Raw genomic sequence first — 19,862 nt, 5'->3', positions numbered from 1 at the left:
GAAATATAATTAGTCCCAGAATTTATGACACTTAGTCCGGTAGAATGGCCATCAGATTTGAGTGTAGAGACCTAATTTTGCTCATCATTATGAGTGACCTTGGAGAAGTCACTGAAACTCAGAGTGCCCCTATGAGATTATTTTGAGAATGATAAAACTCTACAGAAATGGCAGGTATTATTCTAATACAGAGCAAGCTCTTTCTGCCTGGTTGGTCATAGTTTACTCTGTAGAATAATTTGATTTGATTTAATTTGATTCATCCATGTAAATCATGAGGAATAAACAAGTGGCCTAAAGCTCTGTTATCCCCAAATACAACCCCTGTAGTGCTTGTAAGTTACATAAAGTCCCTCTAATGAGGGCCTAGATACAGCTAGATGCTAACTTATTCTGAGGAACATAGACTGCTCTGCTAAGCAAGAGAATGAGTACATGTACTGTATAATATAATAAGCCAATATTGAAAATGTTATCTATAATAAATATATTCTAAATGTTGTATATAAAGTTATATATATTTTAGATTAAGAAACATAGACAATGACCATTTTCTGTAGATTCCTTTTGCTCCCCTCAGCATACCCAGGTGGAGATGGTTGGAAATGCAAGAAAATGGAGAATACACAGACATTAGGCATCCTAAAATATCGATACTACCATAATCTGAAATTCACGTTAGCAATTCCTTTGAATGAATGCATTTCCAGCCTTAGGTAAAATGGCAATGGACAGCTCTGTGTGACAGTGGATAGAGCACTGGGCCTAGAGCCAGGAAGTCCTGAGTTCAAATCTAGCCTCAAGTACTTTCTAGCTGTATGACTCTGGGCTAGTCACTTAATTCTGCTTGTCTCAGTTTCCTCATCTAGAAAATGAACTAGAAAAGGAAATGGCAAACCTCTCTAGTATCTTTGCCAAGAAAACTTCCCAAAGGGGACACAAAGAATCAACAAAGACTGAAAAATGACCAAACAACAATAACAACAACAGCAAAGTATAACTATCTTATCTAGAAAAAGGACATGTTAAAGTATTGAATGATGTTCAAGGGAGGAAAAGCATACATCATAGGAAAATATCCAGGGAAAGTGAACATGGCAGGTATACAGGGAGCCTCCGAAGCCTATAGTCTGATTTAAGAATGTGATATCTCTAGAAGAGAAGCTGAACAAAGAAAGAAAGTGGGGTAGAGGCCCATTGGTGACATGCCATCTCTATAAAAATTTTTCAGAAAGTACTCAAGGCATTGATGCAATGGCTTTAAACTGCCCAAACAACAATGTATTGTAATAATACACTATAAAACATTTATTCTTTTTCCCCCTCCTAAAACCTTTACTTTCTCTCTTAGAATCAATACTGTGTATTAGTTCCAAGGCAGAACAGTAAGGGCTAAGTGACTTGCCCAGGGTCACACAGCTAGGAAGTGTCTGAGATCAGATTTGAGCTTAGAACTCCCTGTCTCCAGACCTGGCTCTCTAGTATTCACTGAGTCACCTAGATACCCTAGAACATGTGTTCTTTATCTACTTTGTTTTTCTGGAGTGGATGGCTATTTTTGAGTAATCTCCAATGATACTGAGAAGATCTTGTAATGTTTTGAGACTCAATGCCACAGCAAAATGTTACCCATAAGTAGCAGCTTCTGGAAAACTTCTTCATCAATAGGGAATCCATTTCTTATATGGACTCCAAGACACTGGCACATACCCAGGAGACTAAGGAATCCCAGTCATGCCACATGCTCAGGAATGCCAAGGGGGAAATGTGCTTTCATTTTGTGTGAATTATAAAACCCAGTTTTTCCCCCTTTAATATGGTGACCATATTTTTTTTTCTTTTTGAGTAGATTTCCACCCCAAGTCTTCCAGTCTTTCCCATTTCCCAGCCAAACTCCAACTATACCCAGCTAATTCTTCCTATTCCAAGCTTCCTCAGGAGGTAAAATAGTTATCTTTGGTCTCATTGCTCTGTTTGAAAGCTACAGGTTTGTGAGCCATGCATAGCCTTGATTTCATTCCTGGGAATATTTGTTTTTCATTTTCTCTTAGTTCTATATTGACCCTGGTTGCTTATTCATAGAACTCTAGAGCTAGCAGGAACCTTTTAAGTTGTATTTCTCTAGCCAACCTCTTTGTTTTACTGAGGAGTGAGAGAGATGACAAGATTTGTCCATTCACACATCCAATTAGTGGCAGAGCCTTTACAAATTATTCAGGTCTTCTGTCTGCAAGTTCAATGCCCTTTTCATTGCATTGTATCAAGGATGTAACACTTCTTTTATAATGATTTCTATATTTCTGCTTTGGCCATAGAGAGTCAATTTTTGCTTATGCACTATAATGATTATGTTCACTTGAATATGCACTATATAATTCTAGAATTAAATCTGAGGGGAAACTCAGAGGCTATTTTGAGTCTTAGGGAAGTTAAAGGACTGGTCCAAGATCACACTGGTTGGTCCCTGAGGTGGGATTTGAATCCAGCTCTTCAATCTACAACCAGTGTACTTTCCAAAATGCCATAATGGGGTGGATAATCTAAAACAAAGGAAAATATATTTCAAAGTCAGAAAAAAAAACCAACCCTCCAAAGCCATTGGTGTTTGTTTCCTGGGGAGACATAATCATTCTTTGCAAAGGCTAATATTAAGGTTAATTTGTATTCCCTAAGCACATAGCAACTGATAGAAAGGAAAGGTTGATCTAGAAGTATTCTGGGAGATAGGAAGAAGCCATTCTGAGTCTTTTGCTTTTAAGACTAATGCAAAAAGTTAGGTAGAGTTGTGTAATGAAAATATTCCTGGCTTTGAAATCAAGAACTGGCAAATAGTACCCCAGCTTCAGCATTGTGTGACTAGGCCAATATTCCTTTATCTTTCTTGCTTTTCAGTTTTCTCATCTGTAAAATGGGTGCAACAACATTTTCTTAATTCATGGAGTTACTGTGGATAGAGGCAGGATGATATAGTCAGCCAGTCAGTCAGCATTTATTAAGTGCTCATATGTACAGGGCATATGGGGTTTTCAGGGAAACCTAGAACCTCAGGTGTGGGGACTCACCACATTTTCAATGCTGCTTTTCCTCCTTTGGTGTCCACCTGCCTGTGGCTCCAAGAAGCTGTAGCATATGCTACATCCTGGCAAAGTGGTCTCAGTAGATGGGTTAAACCAGGCTGAGGATAACCAACAAGCTTCAGACTGGTCAGTGAGTTAGAGGGGAGTCTACCTCAGGCGTGCGGAGACTTTCCCTCGAAGAAGGGGTGGATGAGTACCATTTGTTTCCACAGCCACAAGGATATGGAAACTGGCAGTGTGGCGCACTTAGAGTTTAGTTAGACGTTGAAGATCATCCACAGCATCCTGAATCATCACCAGTTGTCTTGGTTTTTGGCTTGCCACTGGACTTTGAGCACTCTAGAAGCTGATTACTTTGCCCAACTCTGCCTCACTTAACTCCAATATATGGATAGTCAAAACACAGCAGTGGTGATGTCATTTTGATTCTCTTTAAGTACCATAACCAACCAGTGTGTATCAGAAACTATGTTAGTTGTTGAGGATACAAAGAAAGGTTTTAAAAAATAGTCCCTGCACTTAAGGAGCTCATATACTAATGGGGGCAAAAACTGAGTACTAACACAAATAACTATGTACATACATATTGCAGATTATGGGAGGGGAGAGGAGGCAAAGAGGGGGGCAGGGGAAGATGAGAAAAATCTTCTGTAGAAAGTAGGAAGAATTGGATCTCTGGTTAGAAGACGAGTATAGGGGCAGCTAGGTGGCTTAGTGGATGGAGTGCCCGCTCTGAGTCTCAAGGCCCTGGGTTGAAGATACTTCCTAGCTATGTGACCCTGGGCAAGTCATTTAACCCTAATTGCCTAGCCCTTACTGCTCTTTCTGCCTTGGAATGGATACAGTATCCACTCTAAGACAGAAGAGTTTAAAAAAAATGTTTGAATTGTGAAACTCTTCCCATACTACCTATGTGAGCTTGGAAAAGTTGTTTTGCTTCTCCGGGTCTCAATTTCCTCACTTGCAAAATAAGGAATTTGGACTAGAGCATTGTCTTTAATGCTTTTTATGTCATGGGCCCCTTTTGCAGTCTGGTGAGCCTCCAGAACCCCTTCTCAGAATGGTTTTACAAGCATTAAATGAAGCACAAAAGTCTACAAAGAAAGTCAATTATTTTGAAATATAATTATCAAAATATTTTTAAAAGTTTAGTTTAATATTTGTGCTATCTAAGTCAGGGTTGTTCTGAGTAGAGATTATAATAAGCTGTTATTATGATTATTATGTTATATTGTTACTACTTTATGACAGTGTAATATAAAGTTATTATAATGTTAATATGACAGTGAAATATTAGCAGTTATTAATTTATAATGTTGATACATTATGACAATATAATACAAGCAATTATATGTTTTTAATATAGTATAGTGAAATATAAGCAGTTTTTATATTGTTACTATGATACGACAGTGTAATATAAAAATATTTTATTAATATAGGATAGTGAAATACAAGAAGTTATATTATCAGTACAACATAATATAATGTAATTTTATATCATGTTATAATGTAATATTGTTAATTAATGTAATGATGTTATATTATGTCATAACAATATATTATCAATATATGATTGATGTGAGCAGTTATATTATTAATAATTTAATTTATATAAGACTACTATGCTTAGGAAAACTCAAATTAGAACATCTCTTAATATTAGATGATTGCTGTAAATAGTCATCACAAAGCAGGTTCTTAACCTTTGTGTGTGCATGGTTTTTTAATTTAATAATTGTGTTTCAAAATAATGTTTCTTTTGTAATCTTAAGTATTTTTATTTTAATACATTTAAAAATCTTATTCTGAGAAGACATCAATAGGATTCACCCGACAGACAAGGTTGAAGGAAGAAGAGGAGGATAGGTGAAGAACCTTTCATGCAGAGTCATAAAGAAATGCCCTCCATAGGTAGGCAAATAGGCAGCGGGACAGCTCCAGCTGCATACTACTTGCTTTTAACTCAACTTTGAGAGTCAGGTGCTTCAAGGGTTAAAGGCCGGGTCCTTTTCTCATCTTGTGAGCTGTAACTGAGTCCAAAGCCGAGGATTGGCCAGAGTTCCCAAGGCCTCGGCAGTCTGGCATCTCATCTGCGTGGCAAAAAAAAAAAAAAATCTGTAAACACGCCCAGCTCGGGGGAGTTTAGGCATCAAAGCTTCGGACGGAGACATACACACACACACATGCACACACGCACACACACACACATACACACACCACACCACACGCGCAAGCGCGCGCTCGTTTTTTCATCTCCCACCTCTCTCTTAATCTGCCTCCCGGACCCTTCTCCCAGCTGGACGGAGAATAGGGTCAGTTGCTTGATCTCATTTTTCACTGGGGCGTTATCCACTGAGCTGGAATCCGCGCGTGCAGCAAGACTGAATCCCAAATCGTCCTGCCGGACACCCGCTGCTTTTTGGTGGGGCTCTGCTCCCCCCCCTTTTTTTTTTATCTTTTGTTATTGGTTTAGGGAACGCTTGGAAAAGGGGAAGGGAAGATAGGAGAGAAAGGAAGAGATAGACACTCCCCCCAATCCCCCCAAAAAAGGAAAAGCTGTCTCCTGCCCAGACAATGACATAGCAGAATTCATGCAGTCAGACTGCCTAGACTTTGCAATGCTATTAGCATGTGGTTCCTTCTCCTCTCTTTTTGCAAACCCTTGAGAAACAGGCGCCCTCTCCTTGCCCTGCTTGGAGCTGCAGAGGAATTGAGGGGTGAGGCCAGGGCGGGAGGAGGGGAAGAAGGAGCCGAAAAAAAGGAAAAGAGGGAGAGCTTTGCTTTCTCGGTGGAGGCTTTCCTGTTACTATCACTGTAGCGTTTTTTTAGCCAATCTCTTAACTATGACGTCTGGGAGGCTGGATTCATGGCTTGCACATAATATTTAACACACCCACCAAAAAGAAGTGGAGCTGCAGCACTACTAGCCCAACCAGTCTCCAGCATGCAGTGTTGCTGAAAAGGGGGTATTCACACTGCACCTGCCCATAGCTCTCTTTTTTCGCCTCTCAGAGGTTCGCTTTCTCTTTCTCGCTTTTCTCTTTCCCTTTCTCCCCACCCCCTCTCTTCTCTCAGGGCAGAAATGTAAGTGGGAGACCAGATCCAAGGAGAGACATCATCTCCCCCCCCACACCCTTTTCCCCTCCCCACCCTTCAGCAGAGCAGCTACCGATTCCTGGGAGCGTCGCCTCCCCTCCCTTCCCAGCGTCCTCCCCCCCACCCACCTACCCACCCACCCTCCTCCTCCTCCTCCTCCTCCCCAGCTCCGTGCGTCCTTTGTGCCAGATCTCCTTTTCGACTTGGCGGCCGTGTCAACGCCGAACCCTCCAAGTGCCTGGATATCGAGCTTCAGCGCCGCGGGTTCGAGCCCAAGCAGCCGGGACTCTGGCTTCCCCAGGGCGCTGGAGGTGGTGGTGGTGGATGGAAGGATTTGGAAATCTTATGAGCGCAGCATTTGCAAGCCAATGTTTCTAACAGGGCTGCGGACGAGAGCGCGTCCCGTTGCTACTCTTCCTGCTGCATCGCGGGTCCCTTTCCAGAGGATGAGAAGACGCGTCTTCTCTAAGCACTATGGATGATTCTTTTTTCCTCTCCTGAATCCTTCACAGGGTGCTGCATGTGTGTGTTTGTGTGTGGTTTTTATTTTTAATTCCTCCATCTCTTTTTTTTTTGTCCCTTTAGCCCTCCTCCATCTCTCCATCCTCCTTTGGGAGGGGGGAAGCCTCCCTGAGATCTATGTATTAAGCAGAGTAATGATAATATAATAATAATAAAAGAACAGTTTCTAGATGGCCCGCTTTTGTGAATTTTTTTGCAAACAATTTTTTTCTAAAAACAAAAAAGGGAGGTAGTGAAGACCCCTGATTTCTAAGTGTATTTATTTTTTAACTGTCTAATGAAGATAACTTTATTGACTTTTATTGTTTGATTTGTTCATGAGTAGAATAGAGATTTATTTTTTTAAAAAAGAGCTTTTTCTGTGAAAAAGCCTCTCACACCTACCATCACCGACACCTCCTCCCCCTAACCCCTCCATACACACTTTTATCTATTTAAAACTCTTAATTTATTAGTCTCCTCCTCGTGGCAGCCCCCAGTCTCTTTAAGTCTACTTGGCCATGAAAATGATCTTGGTCCGCAAATTCCGGGTGCTCATCCTCATGGTGTTTCTGATTGCCTGCACCATGCATATCGTGATCGATTTGTTACCAAAGTTGGAGAAGCGCGCGGCGAGGAGCGACGGGGACCCCGGCTGCTCCTGCTCTCACCCCCCGAGCGAGGAGGCGCAAGGCTGGGGAAAGCAGAGGACTAAGAGCGGGGCTGATTCGGGCTGGCCTAACAAACACACCCTGCGAATCCTGCAGGACTTCAGCAGCGACCCAAGCTCCAACCTCACCTCCCACTCGCTGGAGAAGCTCCCCGGGACTGGAACCGGGACTGGGGCCGGGGCCGGGACAGCTGCAGCCGCAGACAGGTCGGAGGCAGCGGCGGCGGCGGCAGCGTTTAAGAGGCTGGAGCCCGGCACTGGCGGAGGCGGCGTGCAGCGAGATCTCCCCCACAAACACCTCATTCAAGATGGGAGTAGGGCAAGCAAAGTGCCGCTGGGGAAGGACGGCTCTAAACTGGTCGCTCTGTTCCAACACCCCCTCTACAATATCGCCATCCCGCCTCTCACAGAGGACGATGTCTTGTTCAACGTGGAGAGCGATATACGATTTAACCCCAAAGCAGCTGAAAATCAGGAATGGTGAGTCGAGTGGCAGAGGGAAGGGTAATATTTCTGTGGTCAGGGCTGGAGAGAATACCAGGGAACCCTCAGACTTTGAGGAGCAGAATGGGCTTTGAAGGTGTGATTCTTTCGGGGGACAGAGGACAGGCACTGGGGAGGAGGGGAGGATGCTTCCCCAAATCCATTCTCGAGTTGTGCAATACATTGCTAGCAGAACGAGATTTTCCATTTAAAGTCCTTTGGAGGGTGAGGGATGGGGGTAGAGTGAGGGCGAGGGTGAGGGTGAGGGTGAAATTCTACCAAAAGATTATTCAGAATTTGCAGTCATTACTAAACGGTGCTCAATTCACTCTGGTCAGAGCCTCACGATCTGAAAGGAAAATGGTCTCAGTAATTCTACCTCGCCTGGGTCGGAGGTACCCTGGTGTTTTAAATCCAAAATGCTTGGAGAAGGCGAGATTTCTGTAGGAGATCTTCCCTAAATACAGTTCTTGCTGACCTAAATAAATAAAGAAATAAACAAATAGCCCTTATTTACCACATCTCACTTAGAGAGCATTTGTGGTTTATACTTTAAATAAGGTTGAAACCTTTCTCTGCCCTGAGAATGATTTCCTGGTGGGTCTCAGACGTGCCTCATGAATCTTTTAAAAAACAGTCATTGAGAATAAAATAAATTTGTCCAGTGTACCAGGGAAGCAAATGAGACTGTCAGAAGTGATCCTTTGGTGAAAGATTAACAGTTGCCTCTTGAACCCATTTAAGCTGGGAGGTAGGGGAGACTTTATGTGACTCTCAGGTGATGGACCAGCACGAAAAGATCTTTCTCTTAGAATGGACCATCTCTTCAAAATGACCCTCCCTCTCATCTTCCCAACTTCCCAGATCAAAATAAACAAACATGTTGTAACCCAGAGTAGTGAAATATTAACTCCCTCCAAGGCTGGAGAAAGTAAATGCCAACCATATTTTATAGAATAACCTTCTCAATGAACATATGGTAAGAAAACTTTAAGATGTTGACAGCTGACAATATCCCTTCTCTCTTGAAATATAGGTTGTCTTTCCTACCTCCACCGCCCTTCAAGCCCTTGAGATACTTATCCAATCCCAGCCCCCTACCTCCCCCCAAGCGTTTAGTGTGCTCTGTACTTTGCCTTTCTCCACTGATATTTAAAGGGAAAGCTTAAAAACTTGAAGGGGGTGGGAATAGAAAATATTCAGAGACTAATACAACAGCACCCTCTCTCCTACTAGGTGACATTGTTCAGGGCCCTGTCAGTGTTTGGTACATACAAGAAGTAGCAGACAGGCAGCAAGAGAGCAGCCACTCTTGATTTGTCTTCCATCCCCTTCCCTTTTCCATCTTGTGTTTGGGTTTGCAGAACAGGATATCAGCTGAGGAAAGGGTGACCTTTTGGGTCCCAAGTTAACAGCCACTTAGGAAAGTTCCATTTTCCTGCCTTGACTCAGTTCCATGCTGCAGTCAGAGGGCAAGCCACAATGACCACATGTACCACTGACCTCTAGAATTGAGGGATTTGATGACAAAGCAAGTGGGTGGCAGGTCTGATCCCAGCCTGCCCCTCTTGTTTCTATTAGCTATTGCTCCCAAGGCTTATATAATTAAAATCAATTTAGCACTTAGCATAATTCATACACCTCCTTGTTAGAACAATAGCTTACAGCAAAAGGCAGATTTCCTACAGACCTGGGACAGATTTGTGATTTACATTTAGAAGGCAGTCAATGAAAATTCTGTTTCCTTTGCTCCCCAGGAAAAATCTACAGTATAATATCTTAATTTGACATTCTAATTGTCAGGCAGTTTTCAGGACTTATTCTTCATACAAAAGAGAAGCTCTGGATGGCTTTGACATTTTAGTATCTGTCTTGCTTAAGTTACAGCTATTCTACAGACTCTCCAGAGAGTAAATAAAGATTATGGTCTTTAAAGATGTTTCTGGATGTTAAAACACATACACATGGACAAAAACATACATATACATATATATATACCTTAACCCCCAAATCTCAACTATAGTATATTCAATTGAGACACATTTCAACAATGTGAAAGAAAGATATTTATTTAAATGCAAGGATTTTTTTTTCAACTTCTAATTTGGTACCAAAGATGGGGCAAAAAATATCTCATACCACTCACATGCCCTTCACATCTGTGTGAAAGATGAACATTTCCTTGGCCTTTATTAGCTATTGATTAGAACAACCCACAAATGAATGTTTTGTTTTGTTTTTCTTTCTGCCCCCCCCCCCTTTTGGTAGGCAAAATGAAGGTAATGAGGATGAAGAGTTTTTACCCACGGGGGAAACATCTGTCGACACCTATCCCAACTGGCTAAAATTTCACATTGGCATCAATCGATATGAGTTATATTCCAAACAAAACCCTGCCATTGGAGCTTTGCTGCAAGATCTGGTCTCCCAAAAGATCACCAGCGTTGGTAGGTATTCCTTTACTTGGTTCTCTCTTTGGTTGTTTAACCCTAGCTTTGAGCTGGGCTATCTCAGCTGCTGTCTGCTGACATCTCCTTTAAGTGAGTGGTATGTAGTCAGTCATTCATTACTAAAGCATTGCTTCCGGGCGCTATTAAAGTTGGCACTCATTTGGGGTTGGGAGTCTAAGAGGCTTTCTGAAGGGAATGCCTTGGATGCACTTAGCACTAAATGGGCTTTTACCATTTTGCTGCAATGTGATCGTTGCCAAAGCAGGGAGAAAGAGAAAACACAGTGGAATAGTTTGAATTTCATATTTGTTCCCTCAGGGAGATACTGAGGAAAGATTTCTTTCAAAGCCAGAAACAGGACCTTTCCCAAAGATTCAGAGATGAAGGCACATCAGGGTTTTCCCCAGATCTGGCTTTTCAATGTTAGGCATCAAATACCACCCTCTAGTTCATAGTTCTGTTACTGAGTCTCCAAAAGAGTACATACCATAGCAAATGCTTTATGGGGCTCTGGGAAGGCGGAAGCTGATAGCTAGAGTGAGAATTTCGAATGTCTTCAAACCATTTTCAAGTCAGGTCAGTGAGCTGAGGGAAGAACAGGGTTTTTTTTATAGATTAACTTGGTCAATACTTTTTTGTGGGGGAGGAGGGGAGTGGGAAAGCACCTACAAGATAGGGGAGTTTTGTCATGCCATTGGTAGTTTTAAAGAAAAATCTTCAAGTACTTTGTCATCTGACAAAGAGAGCCAAAACATCACATTATTGGCTTCAGGAATTTAGGTCACCGACAGCTTCTTCAGTGTTAGGGTTGGGTTTTAATGGTTTATTTTCCAGAATATGTGGGCTATTATTTCCAAAGGCATTCATTTCAATGGTAGATGGGCTGAATGCCTCAGAAAGACAAAATCAGGATAACCTATGGACGGGGTGCTGTGGATTATAATATATGCAATGCCTGACACAGTGCTGACTTCTAGTGGGTGCTCAATAAATATTTATCGAATGAACATCACCCCATTTTGCATGTGTTGCCCAGGCAGAATAAGAATGTAGATATAAGCAAAAAGTATTCCTCCCACATCATTGGTAGTAGAAAGATAGCGGGACAGAAATCCATACCTACATTTACATATACATATAATATACATGCATAACCTTTATTTACAGTTATGAATTGGAAGCACTAATGCTCAGCCCCTTCTTGAATTTTGCAATTCAGAATTTAGAGAAACAAGAATAGCTCAGAGTTGTATGTTAAGGGAGTAAGCAGATTGACAAGAGTTCATATAAACTAAAGGTTTCCACTTTTTTTGGCTCCCTGAATGCCAGAAACTCTGTTTGTAGCTAATAGATTAGGAAAGACAGCTTCCTCCAAAGTTCATGTTAATTATATGTCAGGACAAGGGAAAGAATGAATTGAGTGCTCATCCCTAGCCTTCACAAGCTGACCTTGAAGAACTGGTCTGCCCACTCTAGTGACCTGTCACCAACCCCATCTGCAATTCAGCTTGGGTTTCTCTCCTCTTTCTCCCCAACTGTCTTCCCTTGTCTCCTGGCCCTTTTCAGTCACAGCCCTCAGAATATCTGAGCAGCAGATCTGAACAACACTTGAGCAGCCTGCATTTGATGATTTAATTTAAAAGTGCCATGTACCTTGTGGCATTGCCACTGGGAGCTGAGGGCACTGATGGCTCAGTTTTCCAAGCTGCTGCTTCTTGGGCCTGTGCATTTGAAATTCAGTGACTGTAGAGTGCTGAGACCAACTACTATTTGTCTGTTGGACAGCCCCGAGCCTACTTATTTCATCGTAATAAGTGCCATAGTTAATTAACCACATGTAAATGCTAACCACTGGACAAACCCAAGAGGAGTAGAAGAAACACTTTAAAAACTAGGAGAAATAAAAGTCCTGTGGCCTGCCCTCAAGGAAGAGTCAATCCTATAATGGAACAGGCCTTGGACTGAGAGTCAGGAGGTCTAGATTCTAGACCAAGTTCTGGTATTAATTAATAATATGACCTGGAAAAAATCACTTACTCTCTCAGGACCTCTGTTTCCTTATCTGTTAAACAGGAACAGTGATTCTTGTAATACTTTCCTCCACTTCTCTTTTCCTTCCTCTAAAAATGAGTTGTAAGGATCAAAATGAGATCAAAGCTATGAAAAGTGTTTAGCTAGGTGGCAAAATGGATAGATTTCTGCTCTTTGAATCAAGAGAACCTGAGTTCAGATCCAGCTTCAGATATTTTATTTGTGTGTTGCATATGTGACTCTAGGCAAGTCACTTAACCTTTGTCTGCCTTAGTTTCCTTAACTATAAAATGGGGATAATAATAATAATTATTAATAATAATAATAGTATCTATTTCCTGGAGTTGTCAAGAAGATCATATGAAATAATATTCATCAAGCACTTAGCACAATGCCTGGCACATAGTAGGTGCTTAAATGTTTGCTCTCCATCTAGCCCCTAGGGAAAAAAATACGAAGTGTTTTGAGTTGTGCCTATTAAGTACTGAGATCCCCTACAATTTTCACAGAAGATGGTCTCTATTTTATTGTTGTGATTCAGAGACCTAATGTATTATTGTTATTGTTATTGTTAATAATTTGGGCTTAGGGGTCATCCCAAAAGGGAGTGCCTTGCACAAGACAAAGAGAAAAGGGGAAATCAATGACAAAATAAAGGCTTATCTTCGGTTTCTCTTATTGCTTGGCTACTGTTCATCACCCAGCACTTAGCATAGTGCCTGGCATATAGTAACTAAATATTGCTTTTTTTTTTTAACCCTTACCTTCCATCTTAGAATTAGAACTATATATTGGTTATAAGGCAGAAGATCAATAAAAGCTACTCAATGGGGGTTAAGTGACTTGCCCAAGTCACAGCTTGGACGTGCCAAGCACAAGCTTGGACAGCTTGACACAGCTAGGAAGCATCTGAAATTTGAACCTAGACCTAGACATCTTTAGTCTTGGCTCTCAATCCACTGAGCCATCTAGATGCCCCCACAATGCTTTTTAGAATCTATTCTTTCATTCATTCTTAAGGACTTATGCATTAACATCTGCTTTTTGTCCTGAGCATTTTTGATATCTTGATATGGGAAGGAATGCTGATAATACATGTATGTGTGAGTGCATGTGCATTATACACATATGTATGTATGTTTAAATTGATAGAGCTGGAGAAGATATTAGGGATTACTGGAAAAGAAAAATGAGGAGCCAAGAAATGATGTACCTAAGGTCACTTAGCCAGTAGACAGCATGCAAGAATTTGGACCTCAGCTTCAGGAAACATAGACTCTGTTTATGAGAAGCAAATGTCAGCACTGGGTTTGGAACACAGAGAGATAGTTCTGTTTTTTCACAAAATATTTGGCATGACTGATGTTACCTGAGTGATCCTTGAAGTTGAGAGTGTAATAATCCTTATACCCTCTCTAGCTTTGATGTAGGAGGCTCTCCCTCTCTTCTCGGTCCTCCGATGCTTTCCCACCTTGGTCACCCCTGTGTTGCCTTCCCTGAGATAAGCACTGTGGGGTGGCTGATGTTCAAAGAAAGCCAGTGGGCATGAAAAGCCCAGCTTCAATTTTGGCAGTGGTAACCAGGGCAATGCATAAGGAATGTCCAAGGAGGCCAGGACCCCTTTAGGAGTCCGTCCCGACCTGGGTAGGACTCCTCCTCCCGAAGGGTCCAAAGGAAAGATGGCCTTCGATTATCAGGTGACCCCTCTGGTACCTACTTCACTTATTCAAGTAAGCTAATCTCCCACAAGGACTCCTGAATGCATCCCCCGCTTCTTGTTTGAGTATATTAGGTTAGAGGGTTTCTTGGAAAAGCAGACAGAATTGGGTGTTTTCACGTACTGTAGTCTCCGTATGAGTCAACACTATGACCATGTAGCCAAAAAAAGCTAGTGCAGTCTTAGGTGCCATTAATAGGAACATGATGTCCAAATTAAGGGAGCTTATCTCAAATCCCATTCTGGGTGCCCTAGTCTGACCATAGGGGACTGTTTTGGGTACTGGGAGGCACAATTTAGGAAAGATATTGACATGCTGGAATTGTTATGGAAGAAGAAAACCAGGATGGGGAAGGGCCCCCACACAGGCCATATCCTACAAGGACAGGTCAAAAGAATGGGCGTGTTTAGCCTGGGTAAAGTGAAGACTTAGGGGACGATGAGGGAAGATCTCTCTCTTCAGCTCTTGGAAGGACCAGCAGGTAGAAGAGAAGTTAGGTTTTTTATTCCTACTTGGCACTCAATGGCAACACTAAGCCCAGTAGATGGATAGATTTGGGCTTGTTGGAAGAGAAAAATTCTTTTTTTTTCTTTTTAAAACCCTCACCTTCCATCTTGGAATCAATACTGTATTTTGATTCCAAGGCAGAAGAGTAGTAAGGGCTAGGCAATGGGGGTCAAGTGACTTGCCCAGAAGTGTCTGAGGCCAGATTTGAACCTAGGACCTCCCATCTCTAGTCCTGGCTGAGCTACCTAGCTGCCCCCTGGAAGAGAAAAATTCTTAACAATTAGGATTCTCCCAAAGTGGAATTGACTGCCTAAGGACGTCATGATTTTCCCATTAGAAAATGTCTTTACCCAGAGGTGACATGACAGTTACATGAAAAATCATAAAAGGGAATCCTGATCAAGGGCCAAGAGAGCCCTTCCAAGGCTGAAACTTTAAGGAAGCATCATATGATATCAAGGATTTGGTTCTTGAAATACTTTTTTAATAAATTATTTCATTTCCTAGAATGATTAAGCTAGAAAAGCCCTTTGAGATCATTGAGTCCCAACCCTGGATGAGGAGCCTTTGGTCCATAGTTTTTCAGGGCCTTGGTCCAAGTCCACTAACAGTTCCTTAGTGGAAGAGTCAGGACTAGGAAATAGAGTGACATGTCATTGAATGGAAGACTAAAGACCAAGCATGATCTAAGACTGTAATCAGTCTTCATATTTTTTGAAGACCATACAGTATGGTTGGGCAGTGAATCACCCAGTGCTATTCGCAGGGGTTTTTTGTGAATTTTTGCTGCTCATCAGGGAGTACTATGGAATACTGGGAAGAACCCTGGATTCAAATCCTGCCTCTGACACTTACTACCTATATGACATTGGGCAAGCCTTGTCTTCCCTGCAGCTCCATGTCCTCATCTCGAAAGTGAAGGGGATTGAACTAGCTCCAGTTGTAGGTTCTTCGATGATTCTGTGAACTCATTCTGATTTGGATTCTCTAGTTCATGATGGGGAGGGATGGGTTAAAAAATTTAACTATCTTTCTGTCCAAAAGGAAGTCCTATCTTTGGTACATCCAGGACCTCTGAAGAAATGGCCTGTGAGGCAATTGTGGGGCCCTTCTTTGACAAGTGGCATCTGTGCCACTAGGGTGGAATGGTGGAGCCACTTTGTTCACACCAGAGCCTCAGACATCAGCACCGTCACCCTAGACAAGTCATTTAATGTCTGCCTCAGTTTCTTCATCTATAAAATAGGGACAATAATATCCCTTTGGGCAGCCAGATGGCACAGTAGATAGAGGGTCTTGAGTCAAGAAGACTCCTTTTCCTAAGTTTAAATGAGGTCTCATACATCTTTCTGTGTGACCCGGGAAAAGTAATTTCACCTTGTTTGCCTCAGTTTCCCCATATGTGAAATGAGATGGAGAAGAAAATGGCAAAACACTCCAGTGTCTTTGCCAAGAAAACCCCAAATGTGGCTAAATAACATAACAACAACATCATTTATGTCCTAGGGCTACTATGTGCCAGGCCTTGAAAAAACACAAGGTTAAGGAGAGCTGAAATAATATATGCCATCTTCAAGAACTGCTCCCCAAGTCCACTAGGACCCTTCCTCCCTGAGGGCCCAAAGGAAAGATAGTCTTCTGTTAGCAGATGACCCCAAGTACCTGCCTCACTTGTTAAAGCCTAGGAAAGAGACATTCACCATCCATTACCTGATGGTTCAAAAGTCTCTGATCTAGTCTAATCTCCTTCTTTTACCACGGAGGAAAGGGAGAGCCAGCTGTTCTATGTTTGCTGCTATGCTTGGCTATGCAAATCTGATGTCTCCTTTAATAAACTATTCTGGAGGCCAGGGTTCATTTTTTTGTTTTAACTTTCATAGGCTTCTAGGAGAAGCAGTGTTGCAGAGTAGATAGAGAGATGTTCTGGAAGGCAGCAAAACTTGGGTTCAAATACTGCTTCTTAACACATTCTGCTCCCGTGAAGAGATCAAAGCCAGCCTCAGACAATAAATAAATGGCTAGGTGACTGTGGACTAGTCACTTAACTTTAGTTTTCTCAACTGTAAAATGGGGTTGAAAAAAGTACCTCTCTCAACTCTGTTTGTCTCAGTTTCCTCAACTGTAAAATGAGGATGATAAAAAGCACCTACCTCAGTTCTGCCTCAGTTTTCTTAAATGTAAAATGGGGATTATATCAGCACCTTCCTCAACTCCATTTGCCTCAATTTCCTCAATTATAAAATGAGGATGATAAAAGCACTTACTTCAACTCTGTTTGCCTCAGTTTCCTCAACTATAAAATAGAGATAATAATAGTATCTACCTCAACTCTGCCTCAATTTCCTCATCTATGCAATAGGGAAAATAATAACACCTCTCTCAACTCTGCCTCAATTTCCTCAAATGTAAAATAAAGATAATAATAGCACCTACTTCAACTCTGTTCACTTCAATATCCTCAACTATAAAATGGGGATGGTAAAAATACCTACTTCAACTCTTCCTGCCTCAGTTTCCTCATCTATAAAATAGGAATAATAGCACCTACCTCAGCTCTGCCTAAATTTCCTCAAATATAAAATAAAGATAATAATAGCACCTACTTCAACTCAGTTCACCTCAATTTCCTTAACTATAAAATGCGGATGGTAAAAATACCTACCTCAACTCTGCCTGCCTCAGTTTCCTCATCTATGAAACAGGGAAAATAACACCTATATCAACTCTGCCTCAATTTCCTCAAATGTAAAATAAAGATAATAATAACACCTAATTAAATTTGTTTTCCTCAGTTTCCTCAATTATAAAATGAGGACACCATGCCTGTTTCAGAGGGATCAAAAGATATAATTATGAAGCACAGTACAGTGCTTGGATAATCATAAGTGCTATATAAATATTAATTTTAAAAATTTTAAACCTTAACCTTCCATCTTAGAATCAATACTGCATTTTGGTTCCAAGGCAGAAGATTGATCAAGGCTAGGCAATGGTGGTCAACTGACTTGCCCAGGGTCACACAGCTAGGAAGTGTTTAATGCCATATTTGAACCCAGGATCTCCCATTTCTAGGCCTCTCTATCTACCTAGCTGACTCCTTATATTAAATATTATTATTATTATTTTTATGTGCATTGGAAGAGATGGATTCCTCATCCAGCAATCCCTTAGACCAGTGAAATCACAGGTCTAGTCTCTAGCCCTTTGTAGCGTCATGATACAGAGCTGGAAGGGACCATGTTGTTCAGTCCCTTTATTTTATATACATGGAATCTGAGTCACAGAGAGGTTAAGTGATTTGCCTCATGTCACACCATTGTAAATGACAGAGCCAGAATTTGAACTCAGGTCTGTGACACTAAATATCACAGCTCTTTTCACAGTGCTATCCTACCCTAACAGAGTACTTTACACCTAATAGTTGTTGTGGAGTCCTTTCAATCATGTCTGACTCTTCATGACCCTGTTTGGGGTTTTCTTGGCAGAGATACTGGCATGGTTCACCATTTCTTTCTCCAGCTCATTTAGGATGAGGAAACTGAGGCAGATCCAGTTAAAGTTTACTTGCCTAGGGTCACCCAGCTGAGAAGTCTGTAAGGCTAGATTTGAACTCGGGTCTTCCTGACTCTAGGCCAGGTGCTCTATCCACTGTGCCACCTGGCTGCCCCTTCACAAGGTAAACAGATGCCCGATAAATGCCTACCACATTGGGCTGGATGGCTCTAGGTCATTCAGCAAGCAGAGCTGAGCCTAGAACTCAGATCTCTTAATGCTTACTCTATAGCTCAGCCTGTGACATCCACTTTCCGGACCTCTGGAGAGGTCTCTTTGTAGTGTTTTTCTTAAAACTGTTCCGTTTAATATTGAATGTCAATGGATAAATATTATTGTGGGTTAAAAGATTCATCTGAGCTTCTCTAAATCTTTTTCTTGGGATTATTCAATTGAATTCAGCTTATTCAGAGCTACTTAACCAAATTCATGAAATTCTGTGTTGCATAGAGTATAGATGGTTATTACCAATAGAAGTATATTTATAGTCAGAGCCCCAGCTGCTTAGTAACCAGGTTCTGTTTTCCTCTTTAAAGGGGCTGAGGATATTATCTAACTCTCTATTCAGTTTGAAATCATGCATGTGATGTCTTCAGTTTGTGCTGGCAATAATTAAATTGCTATCACGTACAATTATGGATACAGAGAATAAATTGCACAATTAACTGCTGTGTACTCCAGATTAGTGTTAAAAATCATTATAGTATATAAGTATTTTGGCCAGCTCGGAGGTCTAAATACACGTTTTTTTTACAGACACTCCATCCAGTCCCCTGACTAAAGCATGTTTAGAGAATGTGACTGAATCAAAATAATAATAACCGGATGGGCTATAAATCTTTGACTGTAATTGATTTACTAAAAAGAAAAAAATCCATCTTGAATCAGGAGGCTAATTGACTTGCAAGCCAGGAGGGAACAAAGGGGACCTTCCTTAGAGGCCGCCCACTAGGGCTAGGTGACTGCTTTTGCTACCCACGTTCAGGGCTCTTGGCTGTCCTATCTTCTGAGTTAATTGTCCAAGTTACTCTGCTGACCTGCTTTCCCTCTCCCCTTGTCTTGCCCTAAAGACTTCTTGCAATCGCAGTCATGTGCCTGGACATTTTCCTTTTGTTTTTACTTTTATCTGACTTGAAGGCTACACACCCATTAGAATGAGAGCTGGAGGGATTCTTAGAGGTCACCATATCTAATCTTTCACCTCCAGAATCTCTTTTCAACATCTCTTACTCTTCAGATTGCCTAGGAAAAATTCTAGAGCTCAATGGAAAAAGGCTTGGAGAAGACCCAGGTTCAAATCCCTTCTTTGCCACTTACTTGCCTTTAATCTCTCCTGGTCCTAATTTCCATGGCTATAAAATGGACTAGAGGGCCTCCTAGAACTCTCTAGGTCCAAGCCTATATATATATTCCTATGATTCCATAATCTGAGTTTAAATGCCAACATTGACTTTATGGGTGTTGCCTTGGGCAAGTCATTTAAGTTCTGCGTATCAATTTCTTTATCTATAAAATAAGGAAATTGAACCAGATGACTTCTGTGGTCCTTCCCCATTGGTGATCCAATGATTTTATGATTTTCAACCTAGGACCACATTCTAGTCAACAGAGTGCTGGACTTGGAGTCAAGAAAATCCAGGTTCAAATTGGACTTCTGACATTTATTGGCCTTTGGAAATTCACTTAATTTTTTAGTGCCTCAGACTTATCTACTAATTATTTGTAGTATCTCTATTATGGGGGTCAGCTAGGTGGTGCCCTGGATAGAGCACCA

At 41.5% G+C, this 19,862-nt stretch overlaps 1 protein-coding gene across 1 annotated transcript in view; it reads left to right on the top strand.

Moving 5' to 3' along the window:
- The first annotated feature begins 5,209 nt into the window (after positions 1 to 5,209).
- FAM20C (FAM20C golgi associated secretory pathway kinase) overlaps positions 5,210 to 19,862 on the top strand; it is a 159,801-nt gene continuing 145,148 nt past the window's right edge. Inside the window, exons 1-2 of the mRNA XM_001378018.5 lie at positions 5,210 to 7,827; positions 10,099 to 10,277. Of these exons, the coding sequence (XP_001378055.3) occupies positions 7,199 to 7,827; positions 10,099 to 10,277 (808 nt within the window). The 5' untranslated portion in view covers positions 5,210 to 7,198. The remainder of the gene's footprint in view (positions 7,828 to 10,098; positions 10,278 to 19,862) is intronic.

This window comes from Monodelphis domestica, chromosome 7 (genome assembly GCF_027887165.1).
Source record: "Monodelphis domestica isolate mMonDom1 chromosome 7, mMonDom1.pri, whole genome shotgun sequence".
In the NCBI taxonomy this organism is placed as follows: Eukaryota; Metazoa; Chordata; class Mammalia; order Didelphimorphia; family Didelphidae; genus Monodelphis; species Monodelphis domestica.
The sequence above is the reverse complement of the archived record's forward strand: the minus strand, read 5'-3'. Positions and strand labels throughout refer to the sequence as shown.